Source organism: Tauraco erythrolophus, chromosome 6 (genome assembly GCF_009769465.1).
Source record: "Tauraco erythrolophus isolate bTauEry1 chromosome 6, bTauEry1.pri, whole genome shotgun sequence".
NCBI classification, from domain to species: domain Eukaryota; kingdom Metazoa; phylum Chordata; class Aves; order Musophagiformes; family Musophagidae; genus Tauraco; species Tauraco erythrolophus.
The window spans coordinates 13,477,605-13,492,162 of NC_141470.1; the positions used below are offsets into that span (position 1 = coordinate 13,477,605).

General features: G+C 34.4%; 1 protein-coding gene across 9 annotated transcripts in view; it reads left to right on the forward strand.

The window, feature by feature from the left end:
• SOX6 (SRY-box transcription factor 6) overlaps positions 1-14,558 on the forward strand; it is a 381,585-nt gene that overhangs the window by 202,520 nt on the left and 164,507 nt on the right. For all 9 annotated transcript variants that reach the window (XM_086614165.1, XM_086614168.1, XM_086614161.1 and 6 more), the window contains one exon: positions 3,576-3,665. In XM_086614165.1, coding sequence (XP_086470291.1) covers positions 3,576-3,665 — 90 coding nt within the window. The remainder of the gene's footprint in view (positions 1-3,575; positions 3,666-14,558) is intronic.

Below are 14,558 nucleotides of genomic sequence, written 5' to 3' on the forward strand. Positions count from 1 at the left end.
GCTAACAAAGTATGTAATAAACCGTGATATTAAATAATACTCAATGATTTCATTTAGTCATCTCAGTTTAATTATACTTAACCTGTTTGCTGTCCTTGAAAGAAAATGTTTTCTAGTTCGCAAGAGAAGAATATAAAGGAAGAGAACTGTGTGTTGTTAATATAATAAATTGCTCCAGTGCAGCTTCACAAGTTTGATCTTACATGTGTCAGTACAAAATATGCTACTTTGCAGCATAAGCCCAACTGTGGTTTATAAAGTCAGTGAGAAGAGCTAAAAATGTATAAATGCTAATTTCTTTCTTTGCTTCTTTTATAATTGTCTTTAAAAAGAATACCCCTGAATTTTGAAAATGTCAGGATCCACAAGGTTTTAGAGTGGTTCTGAAGCAGAGCCTCACTGCCGGGAGAGTGATGCAATGCAGATGTGAATTCGGGCTTCTTCTACATTCAGTGCTGGATTCCGAGTCGATGTTTTGTTTCTGTAACGAATCAAATCAGAAAATGAATCAATATGGATGAAGACATTTTACTGATGTCTTTGTAGATTTTGTATGTATGCAAAAATTAATTTTCAGTACAGAAAGAAGAAAAAAATCCCTTTCTGATTCACAAACCTTTTCAGAACGTGTGTTTGTGAACACAGAATATAGAACTTGAAGGGAGACGTGCCTTTCAAGTATAAGCCTATATATATAGTTTCGTGCCTAATGCGGAGGACCTGCAGAGAGCCTTAACACATATAATTATTTTAAATTCTAAAAATTATGCAGATTAAACCGGCTAGTTGAAAATTTACAGGAAGTTCAAAAGAGTTATTTCTACAATGTTATTAAAAAGTTTATTAAAAAGCTCATTTTGTGGTTTTATAATCTTCCCAATAACAAAATACAGTAGCTATAAATTGTGTGGTCAGATCTATAATGTAGAGTTTGCATGAGATAGAGATGTTTAAAGAAATGTCTCTTAAGGGATTTTTCAGTCATTTATAGAGATAAAAATTGTAACCAACAATGTGACTGTATCGAAAAGAAGGCATACAGATAGAACTCTTTTCCATTCCAGTTCTTTCTCTGTTTTTAGAAACATGTTTTTTGCCTATATGTAATACAAGAACACTACGGATAAACATGGGTGTTCTTAAGAAGAGTAAGAAAAGAAATAAAGCAAATACTTTGAGGAAAGTATTTTATCAACTCCTGTAATATTCTAATTGTTTCTTTTTTAAAAAAAAAATGTTTTCCTTCTTTGTATGAATTGAGGAAAATATCTTAGTTAAAAAGCAGTAGAATACATAACCTAGAACAAATATCAAAATAAAATTCTAAAAGCTCTTTTTTTTTTTTCAGGGATAAGGGGTCTGAAATTTTGGCAGGGGAGAAACACAGAAACATCTTTTTAAACTAATGATGATATCACAAAAAAGGACAAATTATAATGTTGTATTGGTAATTGATGGTTATTTCTTGATTCTTCTATTATCAGGCCAGAACTCATAAAAGTAATAAGTGCCTGTTATTGTTAAAAGTAAATTGTTATTATATAACAAGAATTTTAACACTGCCTATTGCAACTTTCAGCTCCTTAATTTTGTGTCTTTCATAGAAAGATATAATTAGTAAATAAATTAGCTTTTCTACTGAAATATTACTTCAAAAACATTTACTAGCTGTGTTGTCTTTCCACGGAGGCTTGCACGGTGAAAATGCATTTCAATTAAAACCTGATCTTTGATCTTTTGGTAGTTATAGTTTGGTTTGCTTTCAACTGATTTTCGTGGTGGTTTTTTTTGTGTATGTGTGTGGTTTTTTTGTTGGTTTTTTGTGTGTTTGTTTTTCAAATGAGTGACACTAATGTGCATTTTTAGGCTGAAACTACTTGCACCCTAAAATGTGATTCACCTTATGATCTTTTTTTTTCCTTAAACTTGTGCTGAAATCTTTAACTCCTCCTTTTGTGACCTCTTTGAATGCTTCTCCTCTCTCTGAATATTTTTAGAATGCTCTGAGGTAGAACACACTGTTACCCATTGCACCGATGCAATCTGTGTTGTCATTCTTAATCTGGGTTTTTTCCTTTTGTTTTCACTTCTGAGTGCTTCTGATGGGGCTGCTGACACGAGAATTTGAGTCACAGTTTAGCCTTGATCTGCCAGTAATTTATCAGAAGATGTGTTTAGGCCGAATTCTGTTGTCTTGTATGCCCCAGTGTTCATTCTTAAGTGACAGGAGTGGGATCAATGCAAATGCTGATCAATGCAAGTGTCGAAATTTGGAAAATTATTCGTTATTTAGAAAGCATTGTGCAATTGATCTCTTAACACAAACAGCAGCTCGCCGTAAGAGTTTCTAACAAGCTAAGGTGTATGACCATTCCCAGTGTATGCACTAAGAAAAAATGTGCTCAGCACCACCCAGAGTGATATGTGGTCTTATAACAAAGGCTCTTTGCAAAGATTCCATTTAGGGATAGAGATGCATTTAAATAATATTTTTAATATCTGGCTAAACTGAGCCTAAGGATTTCTGAGGAGTATAGCATAGAAATTGTTAATGAGTCTGTCTACCAATGAAAGTAAATGCACAATGTTTATTGGAGATTCAATTATTACTAACTGAGTAGGAAAAATAGGTGTTCAATTGTGTGTAAAGTTTTCTTGATAATTATTTATAAATCTGAATTGCTGTTCTTAAAGTCATAAAACTGGTTCACAACATCAGCTATAAGAATTCCGATCTTAAAAATCACCTTTCAAAAGTTTTCTGGAAGGTTATGTACAATTTAGACTTCAGAGGCACTTAGTTTAATTTAGGGACTGAAAAAATCTTCAGATTTTATGGAAGTCTGTCATGTTCAATATCAAAATTTTCTTGTGGAATTGAGTACTGATCACATGAAACTCAGAAGGCCAGTCTTCTACTTTGTCCTAAGTGTAATGACTCCAGTGACAGTTTTGCGTACAGAAGGCCTCTCAGATTGGGGCAAAGATATGAAATGTATTCTGAAATTCGAATTATGAAAGCATATCTTCTAATCATTGCGTGTTGTTTATAGTGTACTGAGAAAATTTCTGATACTGTGAACATCCAACATGGAGTGCTTTTATGAATTCCATGGAGACATTATATGAACAACTTTTGCATTGACATGGGTATAAAAATGGGTTTCAGATGTCACTGTGTGCCAAATTTCCAAAAAAAGCTTCTAAATCTTCATGTGTAATTTCAAGCGTACAATCATTCTCAAATGAAAAAGACAGGATTTGTATATACATTGGCAATCTATGCATGTAAATTGGCAGTTAGCATGCATAAATCCTGAACGAAGTTTTTCTTTCAATTAGACCCTTGTTAAATCCATAGTAACTCCATTAACCTCGGTGGAATTACTTTGGATTTAAAATGCAGTTAAATGAGAACTCTGTTTGGCTACAAGTGCATTTCCTTTTGAAACTATGGTCCAACTGCAACAGGGGGAACAGTTTTAAAATGAAGGTGGCACCTGTTTTCCTGATGTGAGAGAATATATTTGATAATTCTTTTTTTTTTTTTTCTTTTTTTTTCTTTTTTAAAATAGATTCATCCTGCATGGAAAAGCTACTTTCTAAAGACTGGAAGGAGAAGATGGAAAAATTAAACACAAGTGATCTCCTTGGAGAAATTAAAGGTATCTTACTAGATCAAATTTTAAGTGTGCATATATTTTAAAAAGGAGATTGAGGATTTTTTAAAGTTCGGAAAAAATGATAGAAATAACAATCATAACTATAGTATACTTTCCTCTTTCCAGTCAACTCACCCTGTTTTTTAATGCTTATCTTTGAAATGATGGATGTGTCTGCCAAATAAATAAATTAGAGTATGTCACAAGCAGTTATAGGCAGTATCAAGATTGTTATCATGAGCACCAGGTTAGTTACATTAATTTATTGACATTAGCTATATATCTCTGCGACCAGAGGGAGAGGAATAAACATCTTGAAAACATGGAGTTACTAGTACTTGGTACTGTTTCTTCCTAGTTGTGTAAACTATGTCTAGAAACTAATTTCAGATTATAAAATGAGGTAATCGTGTGATTACTGTTCTAAATTTTTGACTCAAAATAGGGGAAAAAATAATATTTGTTTATATTCATGCTTTTTGTGAGGAGAAAGAGCACCTCTGGATGAAATTCGGGACCTACTGAAATCAGTGCAAGTTTTATTACATATATAGACAGTACTTTCCAGTATTTCCAAGATTTGTTGAACTGGCAATCCAGTAAAAGTGGAATTCTCTTGACAGTCAAGTACTATGTAGAAAACTTGAAGTGGGTTTTTCCTATCCATCAATTCTTCCATGGATTTTCTTAGTGAGAAGAAATTCAGTGTTATTGATTAAGCAATAAATTAAAAAGGTGAGTATTTTTGTGCTGTGAGAAGGAGTCATAAGGCATGTTTGAGGAGTAGGTGCCTAAGATTTATTTCTCTTTATTGGTATAATTTTATTAAATGGCAACTACAAATATGTGGAAACAAAGAATCATGTGCATCATATTAATAAATCTGTTCTAGTGTTAAAAAAAATAAAAGACATACTATTCGATGAAAATTGATGCTTAGGGTTTTACATTTCCACCAGGGAAATGTAAGATCAATTTTTTTGTTATACAAATAGATGAAGGACTGGTCCTTTTTAATAAGTAGGTTATAATTGGTTCCTTCAGCTTATTCAGGACCAAAATCTGTGGGATTCTCCTGCTGGATTTTTTTTGTAAAATTATGACAATGCACATATATTAGGCAGGTAAGAAATCCTATAGTAATGTCAATGGCAGAAATAGAGTATGCAGTTTTACAGGAACATGTTAAAATCGACTGTAATAAAATCCAACAAAATTATGTCTTGAAATCACATTCTATTTAAAGCCATATTGTCTCTTAATAGTGTAGAAAACGTTGAATGCTAGCTTGTCCGTTAATTGCACGATATAGCTACTTAGTATTTAAATAGAAACTACTTGAATGCTATTAGTGGATCAAAATTAAAAGAGGTGGGATCTCTAACAATGCAAAATAATGGTCTTTATTCCTTTATATGGCACAAAAAGCTTTTTCATGAGCTTTCATTTATAAAAAAAAAGTTTGTTTTTGTAGATTTATGTTATTCCTCCTATTTCGTATTATATATATATTCACTGCAGAATGAATGGGTAGAGTTCTTGCTCCTAACCCTTTTCTCATCTACCTACAAAGCATTCTCATTCAGATTTGGAAGAATTTTTGACCCATTCAACTACATTTTCTGTGGGTATAGCCTATTTGCTATATAAAAAGGATCACCTGATTAGGCTTACCAGATTTATGTGAGTGTATTCTCTTCTGTGAGAGATTTATGTTAGTTTCCACAACTTCCTGTGTCTCATCCCTAGACACCTAACCTTAAGTGGTCTTAATGTCTGCAGTATTCCTCTCCACTACTAGTTGACTTCCAGCAAGATGCAATATTGAATCTTTGCTACTGCAACTGCATTTACCATCTTTCATAAACAGACAAAAACACAAAAAAGCATATACAAACATGGAAGATAAATGATGGCTGCTGTTATGTCATGCTTTACACTTACAGTATCCAAGCCTCTTGACAAAGGCATTAATGTCATTTCATAGAAGAAGAAAACAAGGTGCAGGGTTACACAGCAGGACTACTTGCAGGTTTGAAGTAGGACTCCTTTCCTTTGGACTTCGAAGCCAGTGGCCTAGCCACTGTCTCCAGGCTGGTAAGCTCCTAGCTGATAAAATCATTATCAATGTAATAGCCTGGTATTAACTCGTATTAGAATTTGTGTGCCTTAAATCGCCTCAGAAAGAAAAAAAAAACAACCCAACAATCTAGCCCATGGCAGTGTGAACACCAGATTACTAGAAGGACATAAAGAGGAGTAGGGGTACCACAGAGAACTTTTAAACTGCCACAGAAGTATAGCTTAAAAAAAAACTTTCTAGTATTCAAGGCGGTAGATTTCTAAATCATGAAGTTCATTTTCACAGTGCTGAATGAATTTCCAGTTAGGAAACGGGCAGGGCATGCTGGGGTCTGAAAGAAGCCCTTCTGAGAATGTCTTCTTTGGGTGGTCAAGTGTCTTTTTTCTTAATTTCCATTAGATTCTAAATCAATTTATTTAACTGGCTCATATTTTGGCTTTTGTGCAGAATATCTGCTCACATTACTGAGAGCTTAACTTAAAGATATGAAGCGATGCAGTAAAAATAAGTAAATGAGGCCATTAGGGAAAAAAAAATCTTGATTATAAGAAAATGAGGTGTGGTCCTGTGAGGAGCTGCTCTTTGCACTGACTGTTACTGGGAGTTGTTTATTTTAGAGAGAAGGCGTTGTTCTTGCTAAGCATAACCTGAGCACATACTCTTCCTCTGTATCTGCACGACTACAACCCTCCCCCCTTCAGTGAAAGACTAGCATCTTGGTTGTGGGAAGGCAGTTCACTAAGAATCAGTGCCAGAAAAAAGGATGAAAGCAGAAGAAAAATGTACCACTGACACAAAAGTGTTTCTATTCATGTTTGGGAAGCACATAGACGAGAAGAAAAGATAATTGGGTGAGAGAAACAAATAAAAATGGTGTTTTCTTGCTTTACCTTCTATATTTAGAACACAATAGTGTTAATCAAGATATAATTATAAACTATATTTATTAATTCAAACAATAGAAGCCAATACAAAAGTAACAAAGAGTGAATAATTTATTTTTCTCTAAGAGGGATTGTTCCTGTTCACAATTACTCTTGCATAGTATGCTTCATTTGTAAAACTGCTTTTTGTGAGTCTCTTTATTAGGATTTCAGTTATTGATAATGGTCCAGATTCTTCCTTGAATTCCAGCCAAACAAGCCATTGACTTCAGGGAGGTTGCATGAAACTCAGAGGAGCATTTGGCAGAATGCTTTGTAGCCAAATTCCAGTGGTTAAATAAGTCTGCTTGTTCATCTGATATGTTTATAAATGAAACACATAGGTCAAATTTTCAGAGATCTACGAAGCAGTTGAGCTGAGTTAAATGACCTGCTCACCTGGAAAAAAACCCACAGCTGCCCATGCAAATCATTTGATTGTATGCTCTTTGCCGGTGTGTGCATGCAAATACATTTATTCAAGGTATATAAGCAATTTGTTAGGCTTATGTCTGGCTTTTGCAGTGTTGGGATTTGTTTTTTTTGTAGAAGAATTAGAATCAGGAACTACTTTTCATTCTATTTTTTCTTTTAATGTATTTGAATAAACAAATGACGCGGGACTCTTCTAAATTTCCAGATATTTGAGTGCAGAGAGTCCTCGCTCTGCCTCCCTGCATGTATTTCTGTTGCTTAGTTATCCAGTTTTTCTTCAGCAGCCACAGCTAGGCAGAGTAGCATCATTTATCACTATACGGAGTCTGGTTTAAGTTTTCTGTTTCTGTTCCAAATATAAATCTCCGGAATAGCATAGTCTTGCATGCATCAGGCAGTTGTCCTACTGAAATAGCCCGCAATGGTCTTTCTCAGCGTGCAGGGTCTTTGAAGATCAAATAAGAAAGGTCAGTCTTTAAGTAATTTAAGCAATGATGTTATCGTGAAAGGGTTGGAATTGGTCTAGCAGTCTTACAGAAGAGTGACTCCTGGGTCACCAGCTACTGTGTTGCAGGTTAGTTCTCTGGCTTCTATTGGTGGTGTTTACAACTGGAACTATCTATATTTATAGGCATTGTGACTTGAATGTCACATGCTGTCTTTGTACAGCATACTCTGTTTTGGAAGGGTAGTGATTGATGTCCCTAGCTTTATCCAAGGCTGTTTGCATTATGTTTCCTGTGGTTATTCCTTCCCGTTTTATATTTGCTACTTTATTAAAAGGGGCCTAAAACTCCTATTTCATGTGACGTACACATTTAATAGCCTCAAAATATTTAGATAGGTAGGAGGCAGCATTCCTGTTTCCTAGGAAATGCTGAATTTAGTAAAATGGAGCAACTTCACCCATTTGATAGTCTCCTTGTAAGATAAAGCATAAACAATATGGAAAATGATACTCGTCCCTCATATTAGAAGACAGGAGAAATGGAAAGAGGTGATTTCTAGGAGCGTTTTTTGTGGGTGCGTTAATGACTGGAAGAGAATAGCGAGGTGCAACTGTTTGAATCTAGTAATTTAACACTATCCATTTCGGGAATAGTCTTGGACAGAGTTCTGCATGAATGAAACCTTGAGAAAGTTATGGTTTCTGTGTTTTTACAGCGAATTAAATTTTTCTTAGAATATGCATGATTTACAAAACATTTTAAAAAGCTATTTTTACTTCCATTTTATAAAATTTGTCTTCTCGGATAAGCTTTCAAGTGTTTCTTGGTGCACTATATCAAATGTGAAGACTGTAGATGTAGATATAGACATAGATCTGATGTTTTCCTCTGTCCCTGACCAACACTGTAGTCTAGATTTGTAGTAATTATTTCCCAGTGTAATTGCTGAAATTTTTTTCTAATGAATTCTAAGGATATATAACAGTATGCCTTATAAATATGTATAAATAAATATATATAAGTCTTATATCACAGAGGCACTCAGAGGTTTTTAATTATGTCACTTTGTATGGCTACAGACATTTCAAAGCTCTCCTTTGTGCTTTCTGTTATAAACATATTTTATTTCTTTTGAAGTCTCTGTGATATACATACTAGCAATTAAAAACCCAGCTCAGGCTTTGAGACACAAGGTCTTCTTAATTAAAACTCAAACAAAAGCTACAAGCAAAAGCCCCACTATATGATTAAGGTCTAAAGTGTTATGATACATTAGAATCATTGTTAACTGCTAGGATTTAAAAAATCAATACACAGGAAAAAGAATCAACTGGTTCCAGATCAACTGGTTCCAATTAGTGAAACCAATGAAAGCATCCAACAAAACATAACAAAACAACGTGAACCAGAGCCCCTACACCCAAATCCTTAAGAAATTGGTTCTGATTAGAAATATTCCACAGCCTATAAGTGTTTCTCATAATGTATTTATTACCATGATCCAGTGAAGTGATATGTTTAGCATTATGTTGTAGCTCTCCAAAGCAGAGAGGTATTTTCGTTTTGTCATTTCTCAAGTCATTGGCGCATTGTGTAATGTGTTTCAAAAACTACATTTCCAGGTCTAACTTAACCTTCTAAATTGAGAGATATCTTGATATTCAACTGACTGAATATTTCATAAGCACTGTCAACAGTTAATGTTTGCATACTCCTTAGTTTGTTTTGCTTGAAAAAGGTAATGGATTCCAAAATCAAAATATTTTGGTTAAACTTACCATGCCCCATTGTTTCTATTTGTTATGATTAAGGTACTGATATAATTAGTCAGACTAATCTCGAGTGTGAACTAGATTAAACTGTATGGTCTTATGTCATCTTGATTTTTTTTGGTTTGAAATACTTTTCTCCGGATTCTGGATTTAAATAGACATACCCCGAACTGTACAGACAGAGGGTAGTTCTGTGAAAATGAATGAGACTGCTCGCTGTACAGAGTGCTATTATTTAAATTATGTACATGTAATTCTTGGCAGGATTGAAGCTGTACTCAGCAGAAAGAAAAAAAAAAGTAGTAAACGTTTTTGTTGCTCTGGTCTTTTGGTCAGAGAGTCATATTTCAGTGGCACCTATAACAATCATGCCTGCTTCTAATGTTAAAAGTTAATGACTATTACCATTTCTAGTTCTTAAAACTCTACAACTATAAATTATGTTGTAATCAACCTTTCACATAAATCAAATTCTCCATATTGTTGAATACATATTATAAATAATATCAACCAGAATGCCTCCAGTATATTTCCAAGCACACAATGAATTTTTTACTTGCTGCAATCACATCCATCTACGTATTTTTTACCTTACCATTGTGTGCTTCTGAGCTTAACAATTCCAGGCTAAATATATGAAATGTACTACACTGAAATCAGTGGGACAGCATACTTATATGCTGTGTTCTGTGGAACTGTGTCCCAAATAGTGGACTAAGAAATAGTATCAACTGTTCATGAGAAAAAGGAATAAGAAGAATAATGATGCTAATAATAAGGTACTTGAGACAGCAATACATTTATTGGGCACATTAGAAAAGATTGCCTTCTGGAATTTGATCCATTCTTTATTCATACAAATAGTGACAAGACAATGTACGATATTAAAATGTGTTTATTTTCAAATGCCATTTAATTTTTTATCAGAAAAAGGTTGAATATAAACTAAAAAATTACTTTTTCTTCAAAATTTTGCCATTTTCTTTTGTTGGTATATTGTTTTGATATTTTATATACCTTTTTAAAATTTTCGTTAAATCAGTAATTATTTTCTTTAATAAATATAGAGCCTTTAACTGCAGTTGAAAGGCTTCTGTGTCAGAGAAGCCTATTGCTACTTGGAACTTAAGGCCTTCTCTTCTGACAATAGATTTTGGTGGCAAATTTCCTTTTGACTCAAGTCTCAGCTTAGTTGCCATTGAAGTTACTGACCTTTAGCAAAATAAAACTCCTACTGAAGACAAATACACAATTTCATATGAAAGAGCAAGTGCATATGTAAGACTTTGCACTGCTAAAACAAGAATGGAAGTGCCATTTCTTCTGTTTCATCATGTTTCGGTGGTTTTGGCTTTTTATTGCTGTAGACATGAATTCAAATTCTAATAAATTAATGAATACAAGGATTTATCTAGAAACACGCATATAGGCATAGCACTGAAATTTTGTGATCAATTTGGTTTCTGTGGGAACTTGTGGAGACACTTTATCAGTCTTTTGTTTCAGGAGTTTCATATTAAGGAAATCTTTGATTTAATTGTCAGATATAAAGAACGTACTATCCTGTAGTGTTCTGTCTCTATGGATACTGAGCAACCTGGGGAAGGGTGTAAGGAAAGGGCAAACATACAGTAATATTTCCTCAATATAGTCTTCCAATTTCCCATGAAATATGATTAATGAGCTTCTTGATTCAGAGGTGGTACATTCGGGTTTAATGGCCCTTGATAGAATTATCATCTATGAACATGTCCAATCGCTTCTAAACCCTTTAACAGACAGCTGGAAAGTCTGTAGGGATAAGCTCAGCAGTTAACAATATGCTCTGTATTTGAACCTAGTACCTTGTAGGTGTCCCCTAGATCTTGCATTATAATGGACAGGGAATGGTTGCTCTCTGTTCATCTTCTCTGTTACACTACATTCAGTTCTCTCTTCTCCAGGTTGAAAAGTACAAATATATTTATTTATTCCTTATATATAAGCCATTCTGCACTTTGGTCAGCCTCATCACCCTTCTCTGCAGTTAATTTGGAAAGAAACCTTTTGCACAAAATACCTCTATTTTGAACAACATCAAACTTTGGCACTGATTAATGAGAACCTTTGTGGCAATCCTCTTCACCTCAGTTGGTTTTAACTTCCCTTTCTGAATAGGAAGTCTGGCTTGAAGTGGGATCTTCATGTATGAATGTTCCGTGGTAATGAGTGCATCCTGATGATATCAAAGATATCAGATTTTTTTCTTAAGAGATGTAAAAATACCTTACTGGGAACTTCACAAACTGTGGACCTAGAGGTGGCTCAGAAATGTAATCTGTAAAACTTAAGGAACATAGCATTAGTACTCAGAAAATGACGAACGAGCACATTTGGGAAACTCACATGCAACTGAGAACAGCAAGAACATAATGTGCAACCTGACACAGCCACTGTCTCAAAAGCCTAAGCTCAATGAGGAACAGAAGAAGAAATATAAGAAGGGTTGTCCTTGTCCTCTCTAAACAAGCTGACCCTTTGGAAGAGGTTAACTATCAGGATTTTTCCTCAAGAGGTCTTGATTTGACTAATTGTGTCACCTCACTTCAGATCCATGACATCTGATGGTTTTCTGCCAAAGGGCAAATCTAGCCAAACTGGGCTCATTTTCCTTGTTTTTACCTTCTCCTGCCAACATTAAACTGATTTTAGGCTAGTCGGGATCCTCTTGCTCCAATCAGGTCATTCACGATGCTGCCCCCTTACTTAGTGAGTGAATTGATCTCAATTCACTGTCTCCCTTCTGTCTCTCCCCCAAATATTTCTTTTGCATTAAAATGAATAATTTCTCTCTTTTCCACTCCCTCCAAATTTCTTTGGTTCTGACATGATTTTCCAGCAGAGAAAAATTTCAAAACCACTAAAAAGATGATGTCTCATCAATTAATATGAATATATGAATTGTAGAGCAAACGGAGAGAGCTATATGGAAACAGTTTCCATAGAAAATTTGTCTGAACAAAGGAAATAGAAATAGGAATCTACTAAGGACATAATCTGCCCTGATTCCATGAGTTCATCATAGGTATTATCCTCTGTGTTAATAAAATCAATAGATTTATACCCAAGCAACTATATCAGAAATGGTTCTTTGTCATTAGCTCTCACAGTGGAATCTTGTTATTATATACATATTTTGTCTTACCCTTTTTTTTTCTTCAACTACTGTTACCTGCATATCCTGACATTTACCTTGGTCTGTATCAATATGAATTAACAAAGTTTAGTGTTACTCATAAATATTCTTTAAGAGTTATACAAAGTTAAGCTGAGACCTGCTCAATAGCTGTCTAGAATTTGTTGCCCCATAGATAGCAGTAATGAGAGGCTAACACACTCATGTTGGGAATGAATCCTCATGTCTATTAAGATTTGTTTGAATAGGTTTCTATCACAACAGGTGCACAATTATATTATGAGTAAAATATTATCAACCTTCCAAATTAGCCAGGGCAAAATGCAAGTTGTCTGATTAAATAATCAAACCCAATACTTAAAATGCACTTGATTTCCACAGGAATTTTAAGATGCTAAGTCCCGGTCTATCAGTGAAACTGTGATTGTTTGCAGCATGCAAGCAGCAGCTTGTAGAGTATCCTGTTTGGTATGTTTTACATAATTCATCCTACATTATACAAGACAAAACTGCTAAAAAAGCCTATAATAATAGGTTTTACTTCTAGTCAAACAATTTTAATCTACCAATGAAGGTATTATACTGTGCATTAAAAATCTGAAAAAAAGAGGGCCTCTAATGGAAAATAGTTTGAAAATGTTCTGCATTCAACTAGAAAGCACACCAGTTTAGAAATACAAACCCCAGTGTTGTTTTTAAAATAATTTAGTTTATGAAGGGGGAGGGGAAAAAAGGAAGATCCTCTGAATCTGAAGTGCAGCTTGCAGTGTGGAGATCACATATGTCACCCGTTATTGAATAGCTCAGTAAAAACAGTGACTCAGAGGCCCAAGAAATGAGTAAAATCTGAAACAGTAGGTTCACCACAAATGGAAAACTTAGTGCAGCTGTCAGACATATACAGGTAACTGTTTTTATATCTGAATCTGTTTGTCAATCAAGGAATGCTCTGAATCAGGAGATGGGATCTCAAATACAAAACCACAGAGTCAGAGACAGCATCTGGAGGAGCTCCAAGCCACAAAAATTAGGGAAGAAGCACAGAGGGAACAAAAAACTGTAAATGCTTGCATGGATTCTGCCCCTATATACATTGAATTTAAGTAATTGTGTTGATACATTAGTAATAATAATTGCTGATAAAAATTATAGTCCTTATTTTGGGCAGTAATGTTTTACTAAATGTGAAATTAAATGCAATTTGTATTAATTAAGTATAATATGAAAGTATGTAAGTGGTTGATTTTTCCAACATTTTTAAACATACTACTATATGTGAAGATACATTTTTTCATTTGTTTTGATTTGGAAATACTGTAGATTGATATATGCCCCTAATGCATTCTGTTGAAATAAGGTCACAGTTCTAACCCCTAAGATCAGAAGATTATTTATGGATAAGGTTCACCATAGTTTGAAATTTCATTATGGGATTTGATCACTGATATAACTGTTTACTAGGCAATTGTAGTTCTCTCTGGAAGCTGGAATACAACCTTATTACAGATACTGAACCAAAATCTCCTCTTAAAATGCAGGTGGTGTTCTGAAGTTGCAGGATTTCAAAAGTCAGCATGGTCTGTATATAGACATTCTATGTAGGTTTGTACAACTTAAGTTTTTCTAAATGTGGGAAAGCTTACAGACGCTTCAAGTTTTGATTGGTAACATCAATGGAATACAAACAGAGGTTTGCTAAGGAAGGTAAAGAAAATGAAATGGGCATAACAGTTCTGTGGTTTATTTTTTCAGGTTCATTAAGAATCAGAGAATTCGTTATAATTTGTAACTGAAAGAACTTTTTACTTCGCTGCTTTACTCTGGTGCCAGGATCCAGTTGCCTATGTACTGTTGAGATTCTGCTACAGTTAGAGGATGACTGTGGATTTTCTCTTATGGCTGTAGTGCATAGAGGTTTCCTACTTCGGGATGTATTTGTATATTAATTAACCCTCTTCTCTATTTTCTTGTTGTTTTCTTCACCTCCCAAGGGTTTTATAGTGTGATTTTTGGTGTCTCAGACTTCAGCCACACATCAGGGTGCCCACTTCTTCTGAAA